Raw genomic sequence first — 24,472 nt, forward strand, 5'->3', positions numbered from 1 at the left:
TGTCTTGGCACAGTCTCTATAATGAAGTCTCCATCAAAATGACAGATCATGGAATTCATCTACTGAGGGTGTGACTGCCTGGAAACTGGGTCAAGGTTACTGAATCGAGCTAGTTCGGTGCGCAGTTCTGACTGCACTGCTGCAGTCTCTCAGGCAACAACTCTGCTGGGATATTTTTTAATCCCTCAGAAAAACAATGTCAGCAAACTATTGCTACTGTAAGGTTTTAACACTGGTATATTAAATCCCTCGTTTGATCCTTTGTTTTTCAAAAACATGTATTCCTCTCAAAGCATATTCGCTATGTCTCATTTTAAACAACCTCTGGGTACTTTCTGGTAGCAACCCATTTTTAACTTTATACATGATTTGCATTATTTTAAAGCCTATTATATCCTTAAAATTTAAAATATTTCATTTAATGAATAGAAGATTTGTTGATTCATAATACCTCATCTTATTTAGAATTCATTTTGATTTCTTTTGAAGTAGAAAACTGAACTGGGTTAGTATTTCTTTTATGAGTACTTCCCCATATCTCAGCACAGTAATTCAGGTATGGTATTATTAATGAGCAGTATAAAGTAAATTAAAGAAGGAAAGACAAATGAGGAAGGAAAAAGAAGCAGAGATATAGTATATATGTTAGGAGTGCAGGCTCAGTACAGCTGCCCAGAACTGTGGTTGATGAAGACAGTTTGAACTGAATTGTTTTCCATGGCGTGACTCAGCGCGTTGTCCTGCAGAGCTGCTCCTTTCTCCTGTTTCATTTGACCTTACTGACTGGATACATCATATGATTTTCCAATTTAGTTTCATTAAAAACTTATGAATGAATTAACACGCGGGATTTTTATCAGGTTATTGAAGCTATCGTTACCTTAATATCTGGACAATGGGAGTTTTTTTTGTAAATGAGGCAACAAAGACCAGACATTTCCCACTTGGTTTTTAAGGAAGAACCACCTTTATTTGGATACTAGTTTGAAAAACTGTCAAACAGGGTTACATTTTTTCAGATGGTGGTTTTTTTAGTATTGCCTACAATTGGCGCTGCACATTTTAAAGGCACCGTTTCAATGTGGTAACAGTTCTACAGTTTAAATTCTGACAGATACTGTATTTCTCTGAGAGTGTAATGACTATTGCACACTATCTGTAAAAGAAATTTCAGGATGGAGAATTGGACTGCAAGAGAGAACTCCTGGACACCAGCCCAACAGGATCAAGTGTCACAATACATGTGTCAAGCGAGAGCTGTCTATTCTGTGACAATGTGCATATTTTATGTTTAGAAAGAACAGAAACTCCTTAAAAATGATCACCGACACCAGTTACAGACTCAAAATACATACTCGTACACAGAAAAAAAATCATTTCCAAAATGATTTTTGCATATTTTTATAAGTAAATGAATGTCACTTTTGGCTTTTTCATATTAGGGGCCGCCACAGCCAAATGTCACACTGACGATTCGCATGTTGACATTTTAGCACGTGTTTTACACCAGATGCTTTTCCTGATACAACCCTGACTCGAACCCAGGCCGCAGCAGTGAGAGAACTGCTCCCTAACCACTAGTCTATCAGGGAACTACATTTAAATACAATACTACAAGTAAATAAAGACATAAAATAAAACAAATTAAAGTAACGCTGTGTATAAACACAAGCAGTTCGTCACCCTAAGACCTACACTACTGCACTAAGTAAACTGTAATGGGTTGTGACAGGAGGGGATGGGGTCAAAAATGTTCAAACATTAAAGTGGTCATCTCACTTTGGAAATGGAATGGGCAGTACCTTGATTGTGGATGAGGCGTAGAGCATGTCCTCCAGGCTGAAGTGGCAGCAGCTGTTCAGGTTGTCCTTGCAGAAGTCCTGAATGAGCTGCAGGTTGTATAGCCGATCAGCTAGCGTCATGTTTTCCTTCAGACAAACATCTGAACGAGCAGAGGGAGCCATCAGTTGTCAGGGCCACTGTGACTTAAGTATGACTTTGATGATAAAGTGGTTCTAGTCATTAAGCCCACCTCAGTGGTTTTTACTTTGCTGATGGAACTTGGAAAAAAGATGTGTGGTGAGTTAAAGAACAGTGTTGTCTGGCTTTGAATCAGAAGTATTCCATTGCAATGGTGTGTGAAAGACTGACCTATTACAGCCTGTGGGTGGAGCTGTGTTAATGCATTTAAATAGCAAACAAATGATTGATTTGACAGACTAATTGATCTTTTGTCCTTGTGTTGTTTTCAGTTTAGTTGAATAACTGTGTGAATGGGTATGTGCATGGTCCCATTATCAGCACACTTCGTCAACAAGGTGATGTAATTATGTTGCATCATTTGTTTGCGACTGATCTTTGCTCTAATGAATCAACCGTGGAGAGGAGGTGGGCACCTACCCACGGAATAACACACACCTATCTACAAACACTGTAATCACACATCCTGAAAATAAAATATAAACTCAATTAAAACTTTTAATGCCAAAATTAGTAAGGGATAAAACCAGGCCAGGAACAGAATAAAAAAGTTTCAGTTTAAAAAGAACAGAAATAGAAAAAAAAGCTTTAAAAAAAAAAAAAATTCAGCCAATTCAGCAAAATTTCAGGCTAATTTTTTTGGTTTAAAAGGCCTATTCAACCTTCTGCTGATAAATTTAGGTAATTTTTTTCTTTGTTGAGTCTCAAACCAACACAAATGTTAATGCCCTTTCCTTACCATCCAGTTGCAGCAGCTGAGGGCAGTAGAAGTGCAGCAGCGCACCCAGGGCTGAGCCATCTGCGCTGTCTTTTAGTAGGTTGTCCAGTGGGGGTATCCATGGAACCGGCTGGGCTGAGGTCTGCTCTTTCCTGTACCGAGCCTGCATAACATGAAATGCATAGCCATAAACCAGAGTGCATTGTGCAACAATACCTGCCTACATGTGCAGCGTCTATTGTGCCAGGCTATTGTTTCTTTTTTAAATTGTTATCTACAGATGCAAAATGAGTCATGTGTAACAGTGTAAACCTGTGTTGTTGTCTCTTCAAAGCATCAACAAACACTTCAGGACACATTGATGCTTCATTAGATTTACTCATGTGTGAAGGTAACTGAATGGCTCAGAACAGGCATGTGCAGTAAACGGTTACAAAGAAACAGACATAATGAGACCACTGAGAGAAAACAACACAGTGTGACAGTGAGTATGGCTGCACAGCTGTGCCTGACTGTTCCAGATGCTGTGATCTGATCTTGATTATTTAGTCCTCATGATATAGAGCACAAAATAATTACCATTTAAACATGTAAAATGAAGTGAAAAACAGCTATAACTGTGGTATCAGTGTCAGTAACTGTAGGTGCATACAGATGTCTACACATTCAAACAATATTTACACAAAGTTAAGGGAAAAAGAGGGTCTGCAGTGAGTGCTGGCACAGACACTGAGATAATTTCATGCAAAATGCTCCCAGACATCCCATCTCTGAAATGAAATTCTAATAAAATTAAGCTTTTTTTGTTAATCCCTAGGGACCTCTTCAGTGATTTCCCCAAGGGTTTTTAGCTCCACTGATAAAAACCTATTAGCAAATACAAGGCAGTGTGTTTGAGAACAGTTCAAACTGTTTAAACCCTGAAATGCTGGATATCAATAAACATAAGTTTATACTAAACAGCAATGATAAGAGATTGTACAGAATAATAAAGTATAAGTGATTCTTAATGTCAGTCATGCTCTACTGCTGTTAGACATTTTCAAGAATTCTCTTCAATATTATTATTATTACATAAATACAGCTGAAACAGGATGACAGAGAAAAGCTGTGTTTATGAAACAGCAGAGTCACAAGCTGATAAAATGATGGCAATCAAGACAGAAATAGGGATGAGCAGGGACCACGGTCACCATGAATACGCAGATGACAGAGCAAAGGCCTGATTACTTGACTTACAGGCACAAGCTTCATGTACCACTTGGTTGGCGACTGCAGCAGCACAGCAAAAGGAAAAACACAAGCAAACAACAAAGAAATACCTGTTAGTGAGATTATGTAGTAATGCGATTAGTAATACAAGGAGAGACGTGACATCTATGAGACTAAAGGGAAAGAACCCATGTTATTGCGAGCCCAAGAAAAGCAGCCTACATAATCCAAATAAGCCTTAAACTGTGTTTAGTGTAATGTGGTGTTAAGTTTTGAGTATATTCAGTATCTTTGCTTTTGCAGGGTACAGAATAAGTGTTTAGTTAAGGTTGGCCCAAATACTATCCACTGAGGGTTCACAGTCAGTATTTAAATCAAACACACACACAGACACACACCTTAATGGCTTTCAGTGTAAACAGCACAACAGAAGAAACATTTAAAATCCCAAATCAAATAAATGCATGACAATAAACTGAATCATCAGAGACTTGTGATCTGGATTTGAAGCTAAAGTTAAAGTTTAAGATTTACATGACTCCCACCATTCACTTGACTGAGCCACTGTCAGAGTAGAATCAAAACCTACTGTATCCAAACAGGGAATACACGGTCCACTTGTTATTGTGACACTGGAGGCACTGTATGTCTTTTCACAAGTATTGTCTGTTGGTTAGGTGTGCATGTTAGATTCTTGTTAGAGCCAATGGGCCCATCAATAAGTATGCATGTTTCATTAAACCTTTTGTTTAAGCGTCCAAACGTGCCCCTATATCCTTATGGCACCAACAAAGTCATGTAATGTATTTTACTGTCGCTAAAGGGAAGAAGGTCACATAAGTGGCCTCCCTAAGATAGCTAAAAGAAACCAAGTAATAATGATACTAAAATAATATATTTAATTATTACAGTGCTTTCCGTGATACTCAAAGATGCTATACACAGGCAACATTTAATGAAAAGTAGTTGCAAAGACAAATAAAACATTCTCCTACACAAGAACTGTTAAAACAGGCAACTAAAAGGGCACAAATACAAGAGAAGGAAAACAAAAAAACAATCACAATGCATACTATAAAAGTAACCAGTCAACTACTGCATCCACTGACAATGTAAGCTGATTCTAGAAAAGGAGAGGCTCAGGAAATATTTAATTCCCATGCTTCCTGGAGGCATCAACGAACCACATGTAGGTACCACTCAAAGTAGCTGCCAAGTTCTCACCTTAAAAGGCACATGTGAGAAAACAGCTGCTTTGTACTGAAACCCCCAAAATAAATATCAAAGGCAGCAAGAGGATGAAAAAATCAATTGTATCTTTCTTGGGTTCTCCTGATTTGATTAACGTCACAGCTCTCTGAATGGTAATTTGAGTTAACAGCAAAAGTATGACGCCATCAGAGTAAAACACCGGATGTAATCTAATCTACTCCGTGTTAGCTGATCAGTTTAATCTATTTTCCAATGAATAGACTGCTGTATGAGTGTGACTCTCTTTGCAGAAAAGGGAGTCACACATCTGCAAAAGGTTAGAAATCATCTTCTGTTTCTAATTCTGAAAATGCTTAGCTTGAATGTCATAAAAATAAAAACAGCACTGACCAATCATGTTACAGTTGACTGCAACAGTGGAGTTCTGATCATGACTGGAAATATTCCATATTTTGTGTGTTTTTACTGACCTGAAAACATTTAAATATTTATAATGAAGAAATACTGCACGCATGTTTTGAGTGATCATTATAATCCATTTACTGTACATAAAAGATGGCCGATGTGTCACCTCTTCCATCCACTGTGCAAAAGTAAAACCAAAATATCATCGATATGGCAGCTGCCATCTCGGCATTTTGCAACCAGATCCTCCACCATAGTGAGTGACGTATCAGGCTGCCAGTCAAAGCTGTCAAATCCTCTAGCATACACCCTCATCAAATAACTTATTAAAACAAACTTAACCAGAAAATTTTATCTGATCTGTACTTTCAGTTTATTTTGGCCCATGTTCCATCCATTAACATGGAGGGGGTGGGATTTAATATATATATATATATGTGTGTGTGTGTGTGTGTGTGTGTGTATACACACCCTGCACTAAATGACTGCTGGCCTAATTAGACTAGAGAGCACTGATCTGCTGGTTAAGGCACAAATAAAAGAAGTGAGGTTTGTACAGTCATCAGGGTGAGTAAACTTAAGATGTTGTCGATGTCGACTGGCTTTCTCTCTGTTTTATTTAATAAATACAGACAGCTTCATCTAAACCTCAGACATATGTGAGCAAGATTTCCTTAGATTTTAGGAGCTTAAGATCTGTCGAGGAAACTGGTGCCAGATATTAAAGCAGCAAGCAGTTCTGAGCCAAACAGAAGTCAAGAGGAAAATGTTGTTCTGAATCCATTAAGCAGAGGAAATTGATTTCACTTAGCTTGTTTAAAACTGTCCATCAAACCAGTGATGTCCACATGCTTTTATACATAGTTGATAGTGGGTTAAAGCTGACAGAGAAGAAAAACACTCACCCGAGGGCTTCCAGCATGCTCTGCACCCTGTGTCTCCTTCTTCCTCTGCTCCCGAGCCATAATGCCCTTCAGATATTCATTTACCTAAAAGGAGGAGGACAAACAACATTAAACTTTGCTAAACCAGCAGCAGCATCAGAGTAAAGTTCATTATAAAGATTTTATAATGTCTGAAATTTCATCTACAGCTCATATTGCTCTCAAAAAAGTTATAAACCTAAAAAATCTAATAAGAATGGAACATTAGCATATGTGTAATAGTGAAATATTCCATTTAATATAAAGTGGTTGTAAATGATATGACTGCACTGTGATCATGAGTTTTACCATTATGAAGAAAGAATAAACCAATTTTATCGTGCTTTTGTTGCGTGTTATTGTCTCTTGACAGAATCTGTGCTGGGAGGCATACCTCCTGGACCCCAACAGAGAGCCATATGTTCGACCAGTAGGCCTCCATGACCACACCTCCTGTTAGCTATTGTGAGTGTGTGTATTGCATGTGTGTGCGTAAAAAGCTCAGAAGCTGGCAGCAGCCCAGTGTTCCTCCCAGAAGAATGTAAACAGACTGGGCCTTCTAGTACTGTACTGGAGAGCCCAAGTCATCTGCACATATAGGCCATGAAGATGATCAATCATATCTTATATTTAAAGATGCAACAGTGCAGGTAGGTTCAAAAGGCTACTGGACCATATTCTCTGATATGTAATATGTACTATATTCATACATTTTAAGAAATGTTTTAAAAAGTGTGTGTTTCATTCCTTGTAGCTCCTGAAGAAACTTTGCACGCACAACATGTCTTGGAACACAGCCCATATATTCATTTCTAAATATACATGGTCCAACAATTTTAATGCTCTGTTGATACTAGTTTTCAATCATGACACTTTAACTTTTGGAATCAATTATTGCTGACTGAAATCCATATGCACAGACATAGACACTGCTATTGACATTTGCCCACCTTGTTGATCCAGGTGGTCACTGCATCTTCTGTATCATATGGCGTTTCCTCCTCTGGGTTGTAGGATGAATACTGACGAATGCAGGCCATCACCTTCTCGGTATTCACAATCTCCACTGTATAGGCCATCATCAGAGTGTCAATCATTGCCAGATGGGAGCTCTGGAAGGGAAGACAGCACAGGCCAAGATTAAGAGGGTGACAACAAGCGGTTTTGAGGTAGACCACATAGCTGGATCAACTTTTACAAGCTAATGATAAAACCAAGTGTAGGATGAGAAAGTGACTGATGATGATATAAGCACAGTTGGTTTATGTGACACAGACCACGTAATCTCAGTAGCAGACTGAGGTCTCAGACTAAACAAATATTTGACAGGAGAATCAAGATAACAAGATGAAAAATCATATCCTACATGCTATTGTTACTGAGACAAGAACAAGACATGAACAAGCCAATATGATGAGTGTGAGCCAGACTGCAAATGTGTTTTTGAACAGGTAAAATAGCCTTTAGAACTTTTTTTTTTGGAAAGTCTGAAAATGGCACATCCAGACTGTGACAAGGAGACTGTACTGTAACAATTATTCCTTGTAGTCTTGTACCAATTCTTTTTAAAATGAAGGTAAAAGAACTAAATAAGACTCAGCGCGTGGGAAGCATGGAACTGAAAGGGCAGTGATTTATAGAATTGGACCAGGACTCCAAATCCTCCACTGTGCTGTGCATCTGAAAGTCTGTCTTCAGTTGAATATTCCCTCATGGCTGTTGCCCTGGAAACAAGTGCATCCATCCCTCGTTACAAGACCCAGTTTGCTCTCAGTGACTGCAAGCCTTTGAGAAGCCCAACCACACATCTTCCTGACAACAGAGTCCAATTATTAGAATTGGCATCCATTATATACTTCTATGTTAATCACAGACTAAAAAGGCTATGAATACAGACCCAGCTTTGGAAACAATACCACAGCATTCATAATACTGTAAATAACTGAGTATTTTTGAACAAGTTACTTGTCCTACTTTTTATTGAGAAAGACTGTGGTTGGTTCACCTCCCTGTTTATCAGCTATTTTGTAAAGGTATGTCAGTTAATCTAAGACAAAGAAGTCCAGTGTTTTATATTTGCTGCTTGTTGTATGACTAATTCTGCACTAACCCTTCAGAAGGAACTATTTAGAAAGATCACATTTCAATCTCTCTCCTAACATTTACAGTAAAACAAGGAACAAAACAAGGAAAGGTGGTTTTACACATCAATATGCAAATATGTTTACACATTTTGTTTGAGAACTACCTCAATCACTTTTTCATTCTGCTAGTTAAAAGTTAACAGGTTGTGACTGTGAGTCTGTGTGCTCACAGCTAAAAAAGAACCCATAGGACAAACACTCTTCTTGAAGAGATTTTTACTTTGCCAATATATAGCATAATCTTTGCTAAGACTGGCTGACAACTTAGTTGCTGTAAATGTATTTTAGCTCACAAATAAATTTGCTGTATGTACATTAGCCTAATGCTTAATTTCCACTATCTCTAATTTGGCAACCCAGCAGCAAACCAGCCCCATTTAATAATACACTGCCAAGATGTTTCCTATTGGCCTTCATTTAGCCTGTCCAAACAATGTAAAACATCATTCCACTGACACACAAACAAACTAATGCACACACATCAGTTTGCAGTGCACAGTTACACATTTGCCCTGTATTCCAGCAACAAAATGATCAATTCCACACAAGACCAATTTTAAAAAGGCTAAAATATCAGTGTAAATCCTCAAAGACTTCTTTTCCTTCCTGTTGCTGAGTAATTTGGGCTATTGATTTAGATCTGCTGTGGTCTGATGAGAGAAAATGACAACAAAGAAAACAAATCTTGTTTACTAGACCACAGTCTCTAATCACACTGAATGACACCAAATTGTTGTGTGAGGGAGAGAATAGTGCAGGGCCGCATTCCAGGAGTCAGAGGTTTTTGACATTGGGATCGTGCTATACCTTTATACTGTGGCATCAGCAAAGCAGTAGGAGGAGCAGAACTCAGTACGCAGATGATGACGAATGATGCAGAATTACAAAGGCATCACACAGTGAGGCAAGTCATTAAGGATCGAATCATGTTCACCTGTTTTTAATTGCTATAAATCCTGAAACAAAATAGAACTCAGAAATCCAATTGTAAGAGCAAGTATTACTAGTAGTCTTTATTATTTCACCAACAGGATTTCAACAGAAAACTCAAAACTGCTTTAGAGTTCAGGCCTGCTTGACATTTTTTGTAAAGAGTTGTAGAGTTAGTTGCTTGGGAGACTAAGTGAGACATATTTCCCTCTTGTAGTTTGGAACCTTGTAGTCTGGAGCCAGCTCCCAGTCTCAGTATGGGAGGCAGACACCCTCTCTACTTTTAAGATTAGACTTTTTGATAAGGCTTATAGTTAAAGCTGGCTCAGGTGACTTTGAGCCTTCCCTTAGTTATGCTGTTATAGGCCTAGACTGCTGGGGTCCCCCCCGATGCTCTGAGCTATCTCTCTCTCTCTCTCCATGCATCTATATGCCACCATTACAAGCCATTAACTGTGTGTCTCCTCTCTCCCGTAACGTGTCCTCTCTCTCTCCCTGTCCCTTTCTACACGTAGCCCTGGCTCTGGAGCTGTACCTTTCTGAAGAGCAGTCACCGGCCCCATCAACCTGCCCAGTGTTTGTTGTTGTGTCTTGTTGCTTCTCTTCTCTTTTCTCTCTCCTCTATCCACTCACCCCAATCGGTCAAGGCAGAAGGCCGCCCACCAAGTGCCAGGATATATTAGAGGCTTCTTCTGTTAAATGTACAGTATCTGTCTCATTCTATTTGAATAAATGTGGGAAAATGTTCTTTACAGGTCTTCTGCACTCAGTGATTACATGTAGCAAACAGTTATGCTGCAGATGGATTAGTTCTGAGTGCGAGCTGCTATACTGTGTAAGACTCACCAGAATGTACAGTCAGTAAAGGATCAGCTGACCATGTGTAAATGTAATGTGGAAGCTAGAGAGAGGATGAAATGATGCAGAAACTAGGTGGATGTAAAGAGGGGGTAGTGGTCAGATACAAAGAAAAGGTTAGCCTCTCTCAATACAGCAGACCCCACTCTGATTAGCAATATGGCTGTTTCCTCTGTGATATGCCACAGCATCATTCTTTATAACCTTTAGGCTTGCTGAGCACATATGCTTTCTTTCAGCAGCACCTACTTCACATTCATAGCATTGCACATTTCCATACCTTGGAGCTGCCCTGTGCAACCTGTCTTCCACTGCTGGACCCCGAGCAGCTGAGCTGGAAGAGTTAAAGGATCACATACCCGAAGTTCTCTATATGGCTACATGGGGGGAATATGTTGCTGATTCACTCCAAATAATTTTTTAAAAAGGATTTAATGGTGAGTTTCTAATTTCCTCCAACCTTTATTTTCTGCTTCATCCTAGAAAATACCTTTACAGTATCACATGCTGACCATAAAGACTATTCTCTAATGTTTACTAATAATATTTAGGTATTTTATTCACACACCAATGAATGAAATGCATGCTCATAGAGGCATGGGCACAAAAACACAAAAATAAAAATTCACGCACATTTTTTTCCTGTCTCACCTTAGCTGATTGTGTCCATAAATCATGTAGTGATTTCCTAGAGGGTAAGAAGGTGCTCCTTCGTGCTCAATATCCTGTTTTTATTTGATTTTTTTTTTTCATTATACAGCTTTACTGTTGACTCTCTATATTTCTACCTGGGGAAATAGACAAACACTGTTCATCTAATATGGCTGCTTGGTGAACAAGGAGAGAGAAAAATCCACTGTAAAAGCCTGATTTAAGCCTGATCACATAAACGAACCACAGCAACCTGCAAAAGATGATGTGTGATGTATTTCACTTCACTGCAGTGTTGTGTTGTAAATAAAATAAAATCTCTGCTTGGTGTCGCCTGCAACAGAACAATGTAGAAGATGAACAATATCTCATATTCACCATTACTGTAAAGGATCTTTAACTCTGTAAAGCCTGACACATCAAAAAATAGCCAGAACATTCTATTTTTTTGCAACTGAGATGTTTATTAAACCTTTTAACAAAATCCACAATATAATTCACGATTTTTATTTGCCATATAGGCATAGACAGACAGTCCAGGCATATAGGTGCCATATTATTTATCCATCCATCCATCCATTTTCTAAACCACTTAGGCCCAAACGGGAGCCCCAAACGGGGTCACAGAGCCAATCCCAGCCAGCTGCAGGCGAGGTACACCCTGGACAGGTCGCCAGTCCATTGCAGGGCTAACACACAGATGAACAACCACTCACACACACACACACACAATCACTCCTACGGGCAAGTTAGAAATGCCCATCAACCTATACTGCATGCCTTTGGGAGGAAGCGGAGCGCGCTGACAAACAAGCCAAACTTGACATTTTCCACTGCTGAAGGGTGGAAGCTCTTTCACCTGTAGCCAGCTCGGCATATCCCTCCAGAAATAATTCACATCGTCACAATAGAAAAACTAATTATCCAACACTCAAAAAAGTGAACTTTATGACATGCTCAATTAATTAAATGCATCTGTGTCCAAATTAATTAATACACCTGTGTTAGCTTTTAAAACACAACCCACTTTAGTAGGTTAAACTAAAACTGAAAACTTGTTATAATCACAAAAGCCACTTGATTTAATACAACGTAACAGTGTTGAGTGAATCCATTCAGTTCCTATTTTCTGACCTAGAAAATGACCTAGCTTGTCTGAGTTTCCATAGGACAGACATTGCACATGCTCAGTAGCTCACGTCTTTTGCTAAGAACACCATCCCCACTGTCAAACATAGTGGTGGGAACCTAATGTTTTGGGGGTGTTTTTCACCAGGGAACCTAATCACACTAAACGGCCCCATGAAAAAGGAGCAATACATCAAAATTCTCAACAACAACAGGCAGTCTGCAGAGAAACTTGGCCTTGGGCACCAGTGGACATTTCAGCACGACAACGACCCAAAACACACAGCAAAAGTGATGAAGAAATGGTTAGCAGACAAAAACATTAGCATTTTGCAGTGGCCCAGCCAGAGTCCTGACTTAAAGCCAATTGAGAATCTGTGGAGGGAGCTAAAGCTGAGGGTGATGGCAAGGAGACCCTCCAACCTGAAAGAGTTGGAGCTCATCGCTAACAATGAATGGGCAAAAATACCAATGGAGACATGCAAAAAGCTGGTCAGCAATTATAGGAAGCATTTGATTGCTGTAATAGCCAATAAAGGCTTTTCTACTGATTACTGAGAAGGCTATGAATAATTTTGGACATGCCACTTTTTGGCTAACAGTTTTGTTTCATTTTTTTTTTCTAATTTTGGAGGATGTTGAGGACAGCGAGGGAGCGATGATGCAGACAATACTTGGAATTTTTGCCATAATAAAAGAAGGTGCTGAACCCACAGATGACCTGGAAGATGTTGGAATTGTAATTGAAGGCGTGGAAGTACTTAACAACCTTGGTAACATTGCAAATGTGCTCGCCATATTTGGCCTCATGTACTCATTGAATTTGAGCTACCCAACAAACCTGAAGTACACATTTGAGGTTCTTCAAAAACTTGTGATGGAACTGAATGGCAAACGCCTGTCAACAAAGGTTCAGGTGCTAAAAAACAAACTGTTAGAAGGAACAATTCAAACAACACATTGAAAGTGGAATGTGAAGCACCAAAGACCCTTTTGTGAAACACTTTGAAGTGGAAATAAGCACTGTTCTTAAATGTCCATTCAGACCTGGATTTTTTTTTTCTGTTTGTATTTTATGTTGTCCATTTTAAAAAAAACTTTATTTTGAAGCATTTCATGGCACATGTTAACTGAGGTAAGCAAAGTTTGATGTTTTTAGACTGTTGAGTGTTGTGTTCAAGGGATAGTGTAAAGTGGGATTTCTTTTGTCTTTTTTGACAAATCCCATGTGTATAAGCTACTGAAATTGTAAGCAGTTTTTATTCAGAAATCCAAAGCTAATTTGACCAAGTTCTTATTGTTGAATCTATCAAAACATCAGAGCCTTATCCACTGTAGTATTTTCTGTTGTATTATTTTATGAAACACTGAAAAATATAAGGTGGAAATATTTTTGTTATGGCAATCTTTATAGGTCTGTGATTAACTGCCAGATTTTGTAACAAGTTTGGAATTTTACCATGCCAACTGGTAATAAATGTTAACAGAACCAAAGTAGTGTGATTTGAGTTTACTTAACTGTATTGTGTGGAAATTGTTGACATAATCAGGTTTAGTAACTCCACTTAAAATGGCTTCCATTATAACAATGAAAACAAAATAAGTCACGTCTATTTACATCAGTTAAGTTGGAATTACAAACTATAGTTTCATTAGGCTTACTAAACAGTTGAGTAACAGTTACCCAAAACTTAAATTACATTTACATAACTTAGTTAAGTCAGTATAATGAAACAGCTTCCCATATGTAATAAGCAACAAAGTTAAGTAAAGAAAAATAAACAGCATTATGCTGAATTTATGTGAGTTGGTTTAGTTACCCAGACACTGACTGAACAGATAATGTTGGAATTACTTAATACAGTCATGTTGGTTGTGCATAAAAAGTTAGTTTGACATGAGATATAAATTAGTAATACTGCTAACGCAACAGTTATGTGGAAATTGTTGACATAGCTGGGTTAAGTAAATCCAACAAATTACTTTTTTGAGTGTGCTGCCCCCTATTATTTAGATTATTTTTATTTCTTTTGTATCACATTCAATACATGGGGTATTTTTGGCAATTTTTGTCGCTCAGAAACCTCGTGTATCTAATATGATACAAATGGTTTTATAGGGTTAAAACATGTTTCTGGGAAACTACCACACTGACTTTCTGTTGCTGCAAATTGACCTGAACTGAGGTAAGAAGTACAGTAATGTATTTACCATGAGTGACAGTAAAGGGCTCCAGTGGTTTATAGCTGATAATTAGTCAGTTCCAGTTTTATTGGGAGAGCAAAGCTTCATTGATTCTTTATAATGACCCCCCCAAGATTAAAAAAAAAAAAACTTCTATCAGGCAAAGTGGAAGCAGACAAGAACCATGAGCAAACAATTAGCAAACTGCTGTGCAGCAGCAGTCCCCCGAACCTCCTCAGGACTCAGGAAACACAAACATACACAGTGAAATAAACAATAGCTCAGGGGAGATGTCTGCTTTTAGTATTACAGCTCTCCTGTCTGGGCCCAGAGGCTCCAAGCTGGAGCAGATTTCTAAAAACTGGATATGTCTAGCTTTAGGTACCTTCATGCCAATTCAGCTGGACATGGAAAAGCACTCAACTGTACCTCTCCCTGGTCTCTTTAGTGCTGTGCGGTAAAAAGAAAAAGCAGTACTGTAAGAAAGAAGCTTTAGCTTGTTTATGCTTTTATGCTTTATTTCTTATTGTAGTTATGAGAAGCAAAGAATAATGTACAACAAAGTTCTAGAACTGATCTTTAACATCTTATTTCATCACTGACCAGTAGCCAGATTATTTTTATTTTGTCTTTACTTTGCCAGAATAGTCCCTAGAGACAGGGTGCTGTCTTTCTAAATGGTTTCAAAATGGTTTATGGGCTACAGAGGTTTATAGAGGACACTACCAACCAGCAAAATACAAGATTATATACACAAATTTTTGTCCTGCAGGCAGATGTCAGCACAGAGTCCTCGTGGACCCTCACAGACCTTGGAAGATGACAAAATTTCCACCACCAGACTGTAGTGGACATGTAGATGTGCAAAGCCCTTAAGGGCACTTGCTTTATTCAATAGGTCCTATTCTGATTGGCTGAAGGTGCACGTTGAACATGCACTGTCAACACCCCAGAATCTGTCTATTAAAATAGTTACTTAGAGTAGAAACTTATATAAAGATTTTTTTTCATACATAATGGAGGGGAAATTTTCTTTATGAGTTGGTTACTTATTCAGGCCAAGCCACAAGGCACTCACCAGTGATCCTTTCTTCCAGGCCTTACCACAGAGGGAGCCTGTAATTTGGGAAAGTTTTTTCTCAAAGATACTGATCCATAAGTACAGTATCTTAGTGTGGACCCTCACCTGGGAGCCATTCGCCTAAATCAATCAGGCACGGTTTCCCTTAAAAACAAAGGATGCTCTTATCTAAAATACCATAAAATGAAACTCCTCTGTTTAAAAAGCTTCATGACAGATATGCTCTTTTGTTGAGGGCTGAAAACAAACAGAGACCAAACCATCCCTAGGACTGCTGACCCTGCTTTTTGCAACTTCTGTTTTTCCTATCCAAATCAAAATAGGCTTGCTGCCTATCCATCCATACCGTGCTACCTGGGAGTCACCGCTGGCACTTACGTAGCATAACACACTGGTTGTGACTTCGCTGAGGCCGACGAGGACAGAAAGTGCTTGGATGGGCTTCCCTTCCATCTTCCTGGCTCAGCTCATCTTTGTTCATAACACCAAGTGCAGAGGAACAGAATAAGGACAGTGGAAACCAGTCTGATGCTGAGAAGTATTCCTGCCTGGCACTAAGGTTAGCTTTCTGCACCCCACCCTGTGCAATGTGAGTATCGGTTTACAGTTGTCTTTGTCATCTTTGGGTGTGATGCAGTGTCGTAGAAAAGCTGCCTGCCTGCATGTATGAATTCAGCATTTGAGCATTGTATGTCACAGAGCTTGGCAGTGCTCATCACACCATAACCCCCACTACACACACACATACACAAAGCACACAGCCGTACATACACACTGCATATACGACATATGCGAGCGTAAGCACCCACACTCTTGCACAACACCCTGCCTACTGGAGTGTAACCATGGTAACGGAGCGCCTGCCCAATAGGAGTTGTGATGGAGGCAGCAGAAGAGAGGGAGACTAACAGGAAGAAGTATATTCACCTTTATTCATCCATGCTATACATGAGTTTAGAAATCATGCTGCATAATCACTTGCAAGAGGGGGTTTTTGCTGATGCCCTAAATGAGAGCTTCCGCAGTGTTTCTGCACTGGAACCAATTAACCAGGTCACATGGACTTGGTCCTCACTGGGCCAAACTATCTCAAATTAACAAGTAGCCTAAATGTCAAGAGGTCAAAAAACTTGCTTAATACATATTGTCTTTGAATCCAAAAAGTGCATGTAATATACAATAGTTGGCAGACAACTGTGCAGAAAGACACCGTAATTATGAATACATCAAAAAAAGCGAGAAGGTTGCGGGTTCGTGACCTTTCTGTGCGGAGTTTGCATGTTCTCCCAATGCTTGCGTGGGTTCTCTCCGGGTACTCCGGCTTCCTCTCACAGTCCAAAGACGTGCGGCTTAGGTTGATTGGTATCTCTAAATTGCCTGTAGGAGTGACTGTGTGCATGTGAGTGGTTGTTCGTCTGCATGTTGGCCCTACGATGGAATGGCGACCTGTCCAGGGTGTACCCTGCCTTTGCCCGATTGCTGGCTGGGATTGGCTCCAGCCCACGGCCCCGTTTGGGACTGAGCGGCATAGAAGATGAATGAATATGTTGGTATCTAATGTATCCCACTGCAACCCTGTTGCTATCCTGTGGATGTTCTCAATGAAATAATACATGCTCATTCTTCTTTAGTATTTTATTTCACAATGTTTTGTCCTCTTAAATTAGTTTTATGATGTTAGCAGATGTGATGCTTATTTCAACAAAAACGGGTTTTCTGTACAGTACTTCAAGTAGGAGACCTACACTTACACATCTACTGAAATCCAGTACAACCATCCTGTATCTGTCTTTTGCTGATATGAGCCCAAGGCTGGCAGAGTAAATACAGACAGGGAAGTGGAACAGACAGTGCTTGTTCTTCTCTCATTATCACTGCAGAGATGCCCTTGAGCAAGGCAATTAACAATCATTGCTCCAATGGGGCTGCTCAGTATCTATCAGATCAGATGATGGTTGTTCTTGGCAGTTTTTATGAATGTAGAACACGACACTGTTGCAAAGGAGTGTTGATCAGAACTACTCACAATACATAAAGTAAAATACTAAATGCAATCTGATGTTTCTATACATTAGCCATTATGTCTGTATACAAGAAGCACAGCTAGAACTCACATAACAACAAGCTTAGATACACAAGACCTACAAATACAGACTTTATTTTCATTCATCATCTAAATGTCTTTTTTTTTTTTGGATCTTTACTTCATTCTCATCAAACACAGTGTGATGTCGCCGTAGCAACATGGTTAGTCTTTACATCATCAAGCCAAGACACTGGTTTTTAATTCTGTCCGTTTTATCTGCTGGTGATAATGTCCAACATTCTGTTTCCTCCCATAACACTGCTGTACAGAAACAATCTCAGAAAAAAGATATGCAGTTCAATGTCTAGGGGGATTTTACTCCATATGAACAAAGCTGATGATACCGTCTGACACCTGTACAAAGAACACAATCAGTAGTAGTATGATTACATTTAGCAATTTGAACATTTTGATAATGACTTTAGTTATTATTGTGCTCACAGCAGTGCTTCATGTGGGCTCTAACGCTATAATATTTTCAGATCCTCAGCCCATTGTCACATCCCTCCCTCTTTCTCTGTGTGCACTACAGGTGGAGGAGAATGCCAGTGATACAGAATGTGTGTAGGTGAGTGAGTGGGCAGTAACTGCAATTTGGATCCTGCTTCTTCACATGTGGAAATCATCACATGGCTGAAGACAGAAGGAGGAGTGGGCAAAATAGTGACAGAAAGACACAGGGGCAGAAAAATTAAAAAGGGAAATAGGAAATTGAGAAGAAGAGGGAATATGCATGGGAAAGGAGATGAAGGAGGGTGAAAAGGAGAACAGACAAAAAGAATAATGTGAAGGTAATGGGAGAGAGGTAGGAATAAAAGGAGGCATACAGGGTATAAGGATGAAAGCTGGAACAGTGGAGGGCAGAAGGAAGAATGGAAAAAAGGTACCGGTAGTTTCACACTCCTCCCGTAGCTCATTTTCACACTCACAACAACCTGTTCAGACATGCACAAACACAATTTCTGGCAAATCAATTGCAAAACAATTTTTGCACTGATTGGTAAAGAGAAAAAAAAACTAAATACTGAGCAAATAAGTTAAGAATGGTCACTAATCCTGCAGACAGACAGTAGTACACAAGAATCACTCAGGCCCTTTGACACAAGCTGTGGATGTGCGTGTGTGTTAAACTAAAATCACACATGGACAAACAAACACATGCAGGCCAAGTAAAAGTACACTCATATAAAAATCTAAATACCAGTATTTTAGCTTTGAATTAAATTATCTATGCATTTAATTTTCTGAGATAAGCTTGTAGTAAAAGAGTTGTCTTCACAAAACAAGAAGCTTGAAAAGTAGCCTAAACCCCAGTGAAACTTAAATAACTTTGGAATTAGCATAGAAGAGAAATTAAAACCAGCAAGACTGTACAAACAGACTGCAGGCATACTGTGTGCTAATTGTGTCTCTATTGCAGTTCACTGGAGCAATAAAGCCTCCCATTGTGACTTTGCCCCTAAATGATGAGAATCCCTCATTCTCACTCAATAGGCTGCCTGCAAAGTCATCTCTGTGGCGAGCTCCAACACAGAGAGACAGGGATGAACTACAAGGACAAAGAGATGACATTTGAGAGATGACAAAGACACACACAGGGCAGCGGATGCCTTTAGGTATAAGTTAGCTTATCAGACTTGCAGTTTTGTCTTTTCTTTTCAGCTGTTAATATACTGGTTCAATGTACTTGTTTATTAGGTTGTAGTGGCTTTTGTTATCTTTTACTTTAAATGTGTTATATAAAAATGGTTATTGTCCACATTTATTGGCCATTAGGAGACCATGTAACTTTCAAACTACTAAACTGAGTTTTTTTTCATCAAAGAAACAACAAAAAAAGTCAGATTCTCCTGTGCAAAACTTAGATGACCAGTATGTACATCATAGGATGCAGCACCATACAGGTTTAACCCCCCTGCACATAAGTGTGTGCAAGCAAAAATATGTGAATGTCCCTTCCTCTTCTTATAACTTGCTACTCCAGAATGTCCTCTTTTATGAATAACTAGAGTTTTGGAATGAGGAAAGAAATGATGTGCATGAAAAGTCTCAGGGACTGAGGAAAAGGAAAATCACTGTCACTGTATGTTACGGTTAAATTCTAATACTCAAAATAGAGTTGGATGAGTTCCTAGATGTGATGATGACTATGACATAATAATAACTTGAGGCAAGAGTTTGAGTGCTTTTACATACAAGCCAAGAAAATGATTATTGTATATACGAACTTATAATCTTGTTTGAAATTCAACAAAACGTTTTAAAGAAAATCTCTCCTACCATTTGCAGGGGTCTCTTTCGGAGGTCTCTCTCAGTGACCAGCCTCTCCTGATCAGTAATGTAGAGTCCACGCTGAGCCAATGCCTGGATGACGGCATCGTGGCCCAGCAGGGGTTTAGCGGCATCGCTCTTCAAAATGAGGCTGCCGGCCCTGCAGTAGAGGTCTGCAGAGAGCAGGAGGCTAACCACAGGAGGCTTCAGATGCTCCTGTTCATACTGGTCTGTGTAGAATGGGTCCTTCAAGTCAGATGGGATGCTGTCTGTATGATGGAAGGGACAAAGTGAGATAAAGGGTTAGAGATTCCAGAAGCTTCCACAGCAGCACAATAGAAAGAACATACCACCAGTGTGTTTAATTTGTGACATACTGTATGAGTCATTTGCAAGAATATGAAATAAACAAGTGAAAAACCAGGTTCATCTGAAATGAGCATAAATGTACAGTGATGGCAAGTTGATTCCAAATCTCCAACAGAGCTCGATTTTGTTGATGACTTTCCCCTCAGTGCATTGAATCTCTGTTATTACTTTTCTTTGGCAGGTCTGCTTCATGTTTTTATTGCCATGCTTTGATAATATCTTGACATAGATATGTGTGAAGAGATCTCCGCGTTGCTATAGCAACCGCAGCAGGAGTGGAAGCCGATCGATTCATCTAGTCTGTATCTCTGCAGCTTCCACATCCCTGGGATCCCCCTCTCACTGCCTGCCTCATCAAAGACAGAGGGCCTTCATGTGCCTGTCTGTGCGAGTCACCTCAAGCAAGTACACCACAAGGGGATTTTTTTTTAAATAAATCAAAAACATTGCTTTTGTCTCATACCTCTCTTTGTCAGTGTGTGCTAAGCTGAAAAGTATTTTTTATAAACTAGTGCTTGAAAAGAGAATTTAGGGTGTTATGGTGAAAGCCAAGCCAATGCAAGTCCATGTTTTTTCCACAGCTGATTAAACAATAAAAACATGATTAACTGATTCACTGTGTAAGCAGCAGGAGAATAGATGTACATTTTGATAGCTGTCTGTGTGTGTGTGTGTGTGTGTGTGTGTGTGTGTGTATGCAGAATGTGGCATGTGGGGGCCACACTGACAGGTTTACCCTCCCCAGCACAGTGGCCCATCCTCCAACACACACACACACACAAGTCAATGAATCACCTGCTTAGACTGACCATTATCAACAAGGTAGTCTACAGATGGACTCTGTGCTATTATGGAACAAAAACACAGGTCAGCTGCAGTAGCAGATATGAGTTATATGCTTTTCCTATAAGTACTGAGTTCATGTTATTGATCCCAGCAAAAAAAAAATATTGATCCCCCTTTATCCTCCACTGGGAGGTCAGAGGTCAGAACAACACCCCTGCAGCTGATAGTATGTCAGCATCTTGCTCAGGTAGCACAAATTACATTTTATTTTCTGTTACCTTTCAACATGCAGGCTTTTATGAAGCCCCAGTTGTTTATGGTGTATTCCATTATTTGGTGGCCCTGCAGCTTTTTTTTGTCAGTGAAATGTGCATGTTTATCAATGAAAACTACAAGATGAGTTATATTTTTCTGTGGCCCCAAATCACTGAGCTTTTTCCCCCTGACTGTAAACTATCCTATCCTTTAATGCCTTGCTCAAGGGCACATGTAAAGGATGTGGTAAGGGAATACAGAGAATTACTTATTTGCTTTTACTACCTTTACCTGATATTCAAGGCAGTCAGTTTCTGATCATGACTATTCTCAGACATCTGCTTGTGAATTACATAATACTTGTATCAGTATGTGCTCTGTTTGATAGCATTTGCCTGACAGCAGATTTTCTGCTGTATAGCTTGCATCTTGCATGCATTTTACCTCATATTGTTAATGCCCTCCTGCACTGATTTAATGAGGCAGATCCAAGTGAAAAATTCTGAGAGGTGTATACCGAAGATGAGCCATCCCTCTCTCTCTCCCTCTGGAGGCCTGTATTTTTGGAATCAGCCCATTTCATTCAGTCCAGATTGAGAATACACTGAGGAGCTGCAAGGGATCTGATGTTTGCTGAGCTATTACAACACAGCAGTGAGGAATAATGTGGTCTCTGGCTAGAGCAGCAGAATTTTGTCTGCACCGCTCTTAGAAATTGATCTGTGATTTTTGTGCTAGTGTGTGGTTTTTAAGGCCGCATGACCATACGCAGATATTACTACAATAGGGATGTTAAATAATGATAAAAATGTTTTAAGGTGGCCCATCTAAATAGATCTTTTTTGTTGCAGTTTAATTTTTTTTATTCTGTATTTCTTACTTTAGGTTTGGTTGGAAATGCAGTTCAAAGAGTGCAAATATAAACAGCAGACTGGAAAAATGACACCCCTGATCTCAAGTCAGCTTGTAAATGGAATCTTGTTTTGCCACTCACTCTCAGGTGATACATGTACAGTATGTGCTTTTCGCCACAGGGGCCAACCATCTCAAAACTCTTTTCAACCTGTGGGAAACATTGTTCATGAATGAAATGATTCTGTTTCTGATAAAAAAAATATCAGCAGACTATTTTCAAAACACAAGCTAGTACAAAGTCACTGTTGCACGCTGACTATATTACTGAAAATCTGAAGAGCCCTCATGAATTGATGTGTCCCAGCAACAAACTAAGCTTAGTTTCTTTTTAAACCCAGCTTCAGACCAAAATGATATTTATTTTAGAAAATGCAAAGGCTTCACTCATTCTGCAGGCTGTGATTTAAGCACAAACTGATGCTGAGCTGTTATTCGTGGGTCCTCAGTAGAAGTGTTTCAAATTATTTGATGCATCTCTACAAACACCAGTCAGGTCAGACATTAAGCCAAAATTACAACAGGTTAAGGTAAATGAACACTTAGAAACTGTAATAGCAATGCTGAGATTAGTTTATCTGCGATGGATTGGCGACCTGTCCAGGGTGTACCCCGCCTTCGCCCGATTGCCGGCTGGGATTGGCTCCAGCCACCCCGTGACCCCGTTCAGGGACTAAGCGGTAGAAAATGAATGAATGAAAAAAAAAAAAGATTAGTTTATATACAGTAGTACGAGTCACATGGGAAAATAAAAGTAAAATTGTGGCACTAACAGCTGCAGGGGATTTTATGCATTATGTTATTTATGTATCTGAAAACTCAGCCAGTTTGTTTATGCTTAATGTAATGTGAAATTAGTTTTTGTTATAGGGCATTCTTCACAAAGTGCTCTTAAATAAACACTTATTAATAAGACCTCTGCTGACAATGTATCAAAAAGGCACATGTAATGGCTCAGTTTCTAAATGTTACTTGGATGCAGAATGCTGAAGGTGACATCAACACCTTCACGCATCCTTAGCTCTACACGGAATACTCCTATTCAACATATCGATCAAGTACAGTAAAATGGTTTTGTCTTTCCTAACAGAATCATATTTACTGTCTGACCAACACGCAAGTAATTTATGATGGTCAGCAATGGGCAATAGCAATGTATAGCAAAATATGAACCAAAGAGTTCTTACTCAGATGGAAAATCATTGTTATTTCTACAGAGAATATGCTGTAGAATATTGCCTCGGGTAACAGTTAATCAATGGTGAGTCCTATATACAGTACAGATGAGGGTTTGTCTGTGACGTAGTCTATGTCTTTGTTTTGGCGTCATAGCCTTTTAAATTTTACTACACATATTATACGTTTACTGCATTGGGTTCTGTACTGAATAATTAAAATGCTGACAAACGTTCATTATGAAAAAAATGAATAAATATGAGAAAAATGTTCATGCAGCGCGGAAGTGCTATTTCAAGACACAGTAATGAACCTACCTGTCCCATATGCTTTGGCCACCAGCCATGTGAGACTACAGCAGATTTTGGCTCGGGAGAAGTCATAGTGCTCAAAAGACTTTACTGCTGGAGCAACGAAGGTCCTCTTGGCATCCCTGACGTCCTGAACTTCACCCATGTTTCTCCCTGAACTGAACGTTATTGTTAAACCCTATGAACCAAGACAACGCAAACGCATCCTACTGCTGGAATTCGTGGAAAACGATAAACGGGTGTAAATAAAACAGACACTGCGTCAGTTTGCAGATAATTCGAAGATTTTTCAGTCATAAAATCTTAGGTTGTGCGTGTTTTCGTTTGTTTCAGCCTCGCTGTCACAACGAATCGCTAGTGGCAATGCTTTTCATCCATTCTGCTCTCTACCAGCTGAAATGGGCTCCTTTGTACCAAGCCAGGTTTTCTTGGATTTCAGAACAAAATTTGCTCTTCGACCGAAATGAAAATATGTATATTTCCATTGTTTGGGTTCTTTGGAAGTAGTATACTTATCCCTTTCGTGTCCGTGTATTGTTCTAGCCTATCCTATGCGTTTGCATTCCCTCTTCTCTTCAATCTGTTGTTGACCTGGTGCGGCTTTTCTGCCGCACTGTGATTGTGGGCTCTCCATGACCAGCGCCTTAGTCACGCAATGCGCATGCGCTGATGTTACCTTCATATGTTTTCAGGAATATTAGGATTTTTGTTTGAGTACATAATGTCTTTGGCATGTCGATGCCTACCAAATCTCTGTAATATACTGACCAACTGACAGCAGGCCAAGACTAACATGTAACGTTATTAAACAATATCCTCATACCACACGACTGCTTTACATTTCAACTCCAAAAGATAGTTTTACGACGAAGACTTGAAT

General features: G+C 39.4%; 1 protein-coding gene across 2 annotated transcripts in view; it reads right to left on the minus strand.

Moving 5' to 3' along the window:
* Nucleotides 1–24,254, minus strand: part of camsap2a (calmodulin regulated spectrin-associated protein family, member 2a) — a 37,963-nt gene extending 13,709 nt beyond the window's left edge. Inside the window, exons 1-7 of one of the 2 annotated variants that reach the window (XM_020596639.1) lie at nt 23,599–24,254; nt 19,793–20,052; nt 7,401–7,562; nt 6,433–6,516; nt 3,938–3,970; nt 2,720–2,861; nt 1,803–1,942 (exon numbers count right to left, since the gene is read on the minus strand). In XM_020596639.1, coding sequence (XP_020452295.1) covers nt 1,803–1,942; nt 2,720–2,861; nt 3,938–3,970; nt 6,433–6,516; nt 7,401–7,562; nt 19,793–20,052; nt 23,599–23,737 — 960 coding nt within the window. In that variant the 5' untranslated portion in view covers nt 23,738–24,254. The remainder of the gene's footprint in view (nt 1–1,802; nt 1,943–2,719; nt 2,862–3,937; nt 3,971–6,432; nt 6,517–7,400; nt 7,563–19,792; nt 20,053–23,598) is intronic. The other variant, XM_020596640.1, reaches the window with a different exon arrangement.
* Nucleotides 24,255–24,472: the final 218 nt, after the last annotated feature.

Source organism: Monopterus albus, unplaced genomic scaffold (assembly GCF_001952655.1).
Source record: "Monopterus albus unplaced genomic scaffold, M_albus_1.0 scaffold31.1, whole genome shotgun sequence".
In the NCBI taxonomy this organism is placed as follows: Eukaryota; Metazoa; Chordata; class Actinopteri; order Synbranchiformes; family Synbranchidae; genus Monopterus; species Monopterus albus.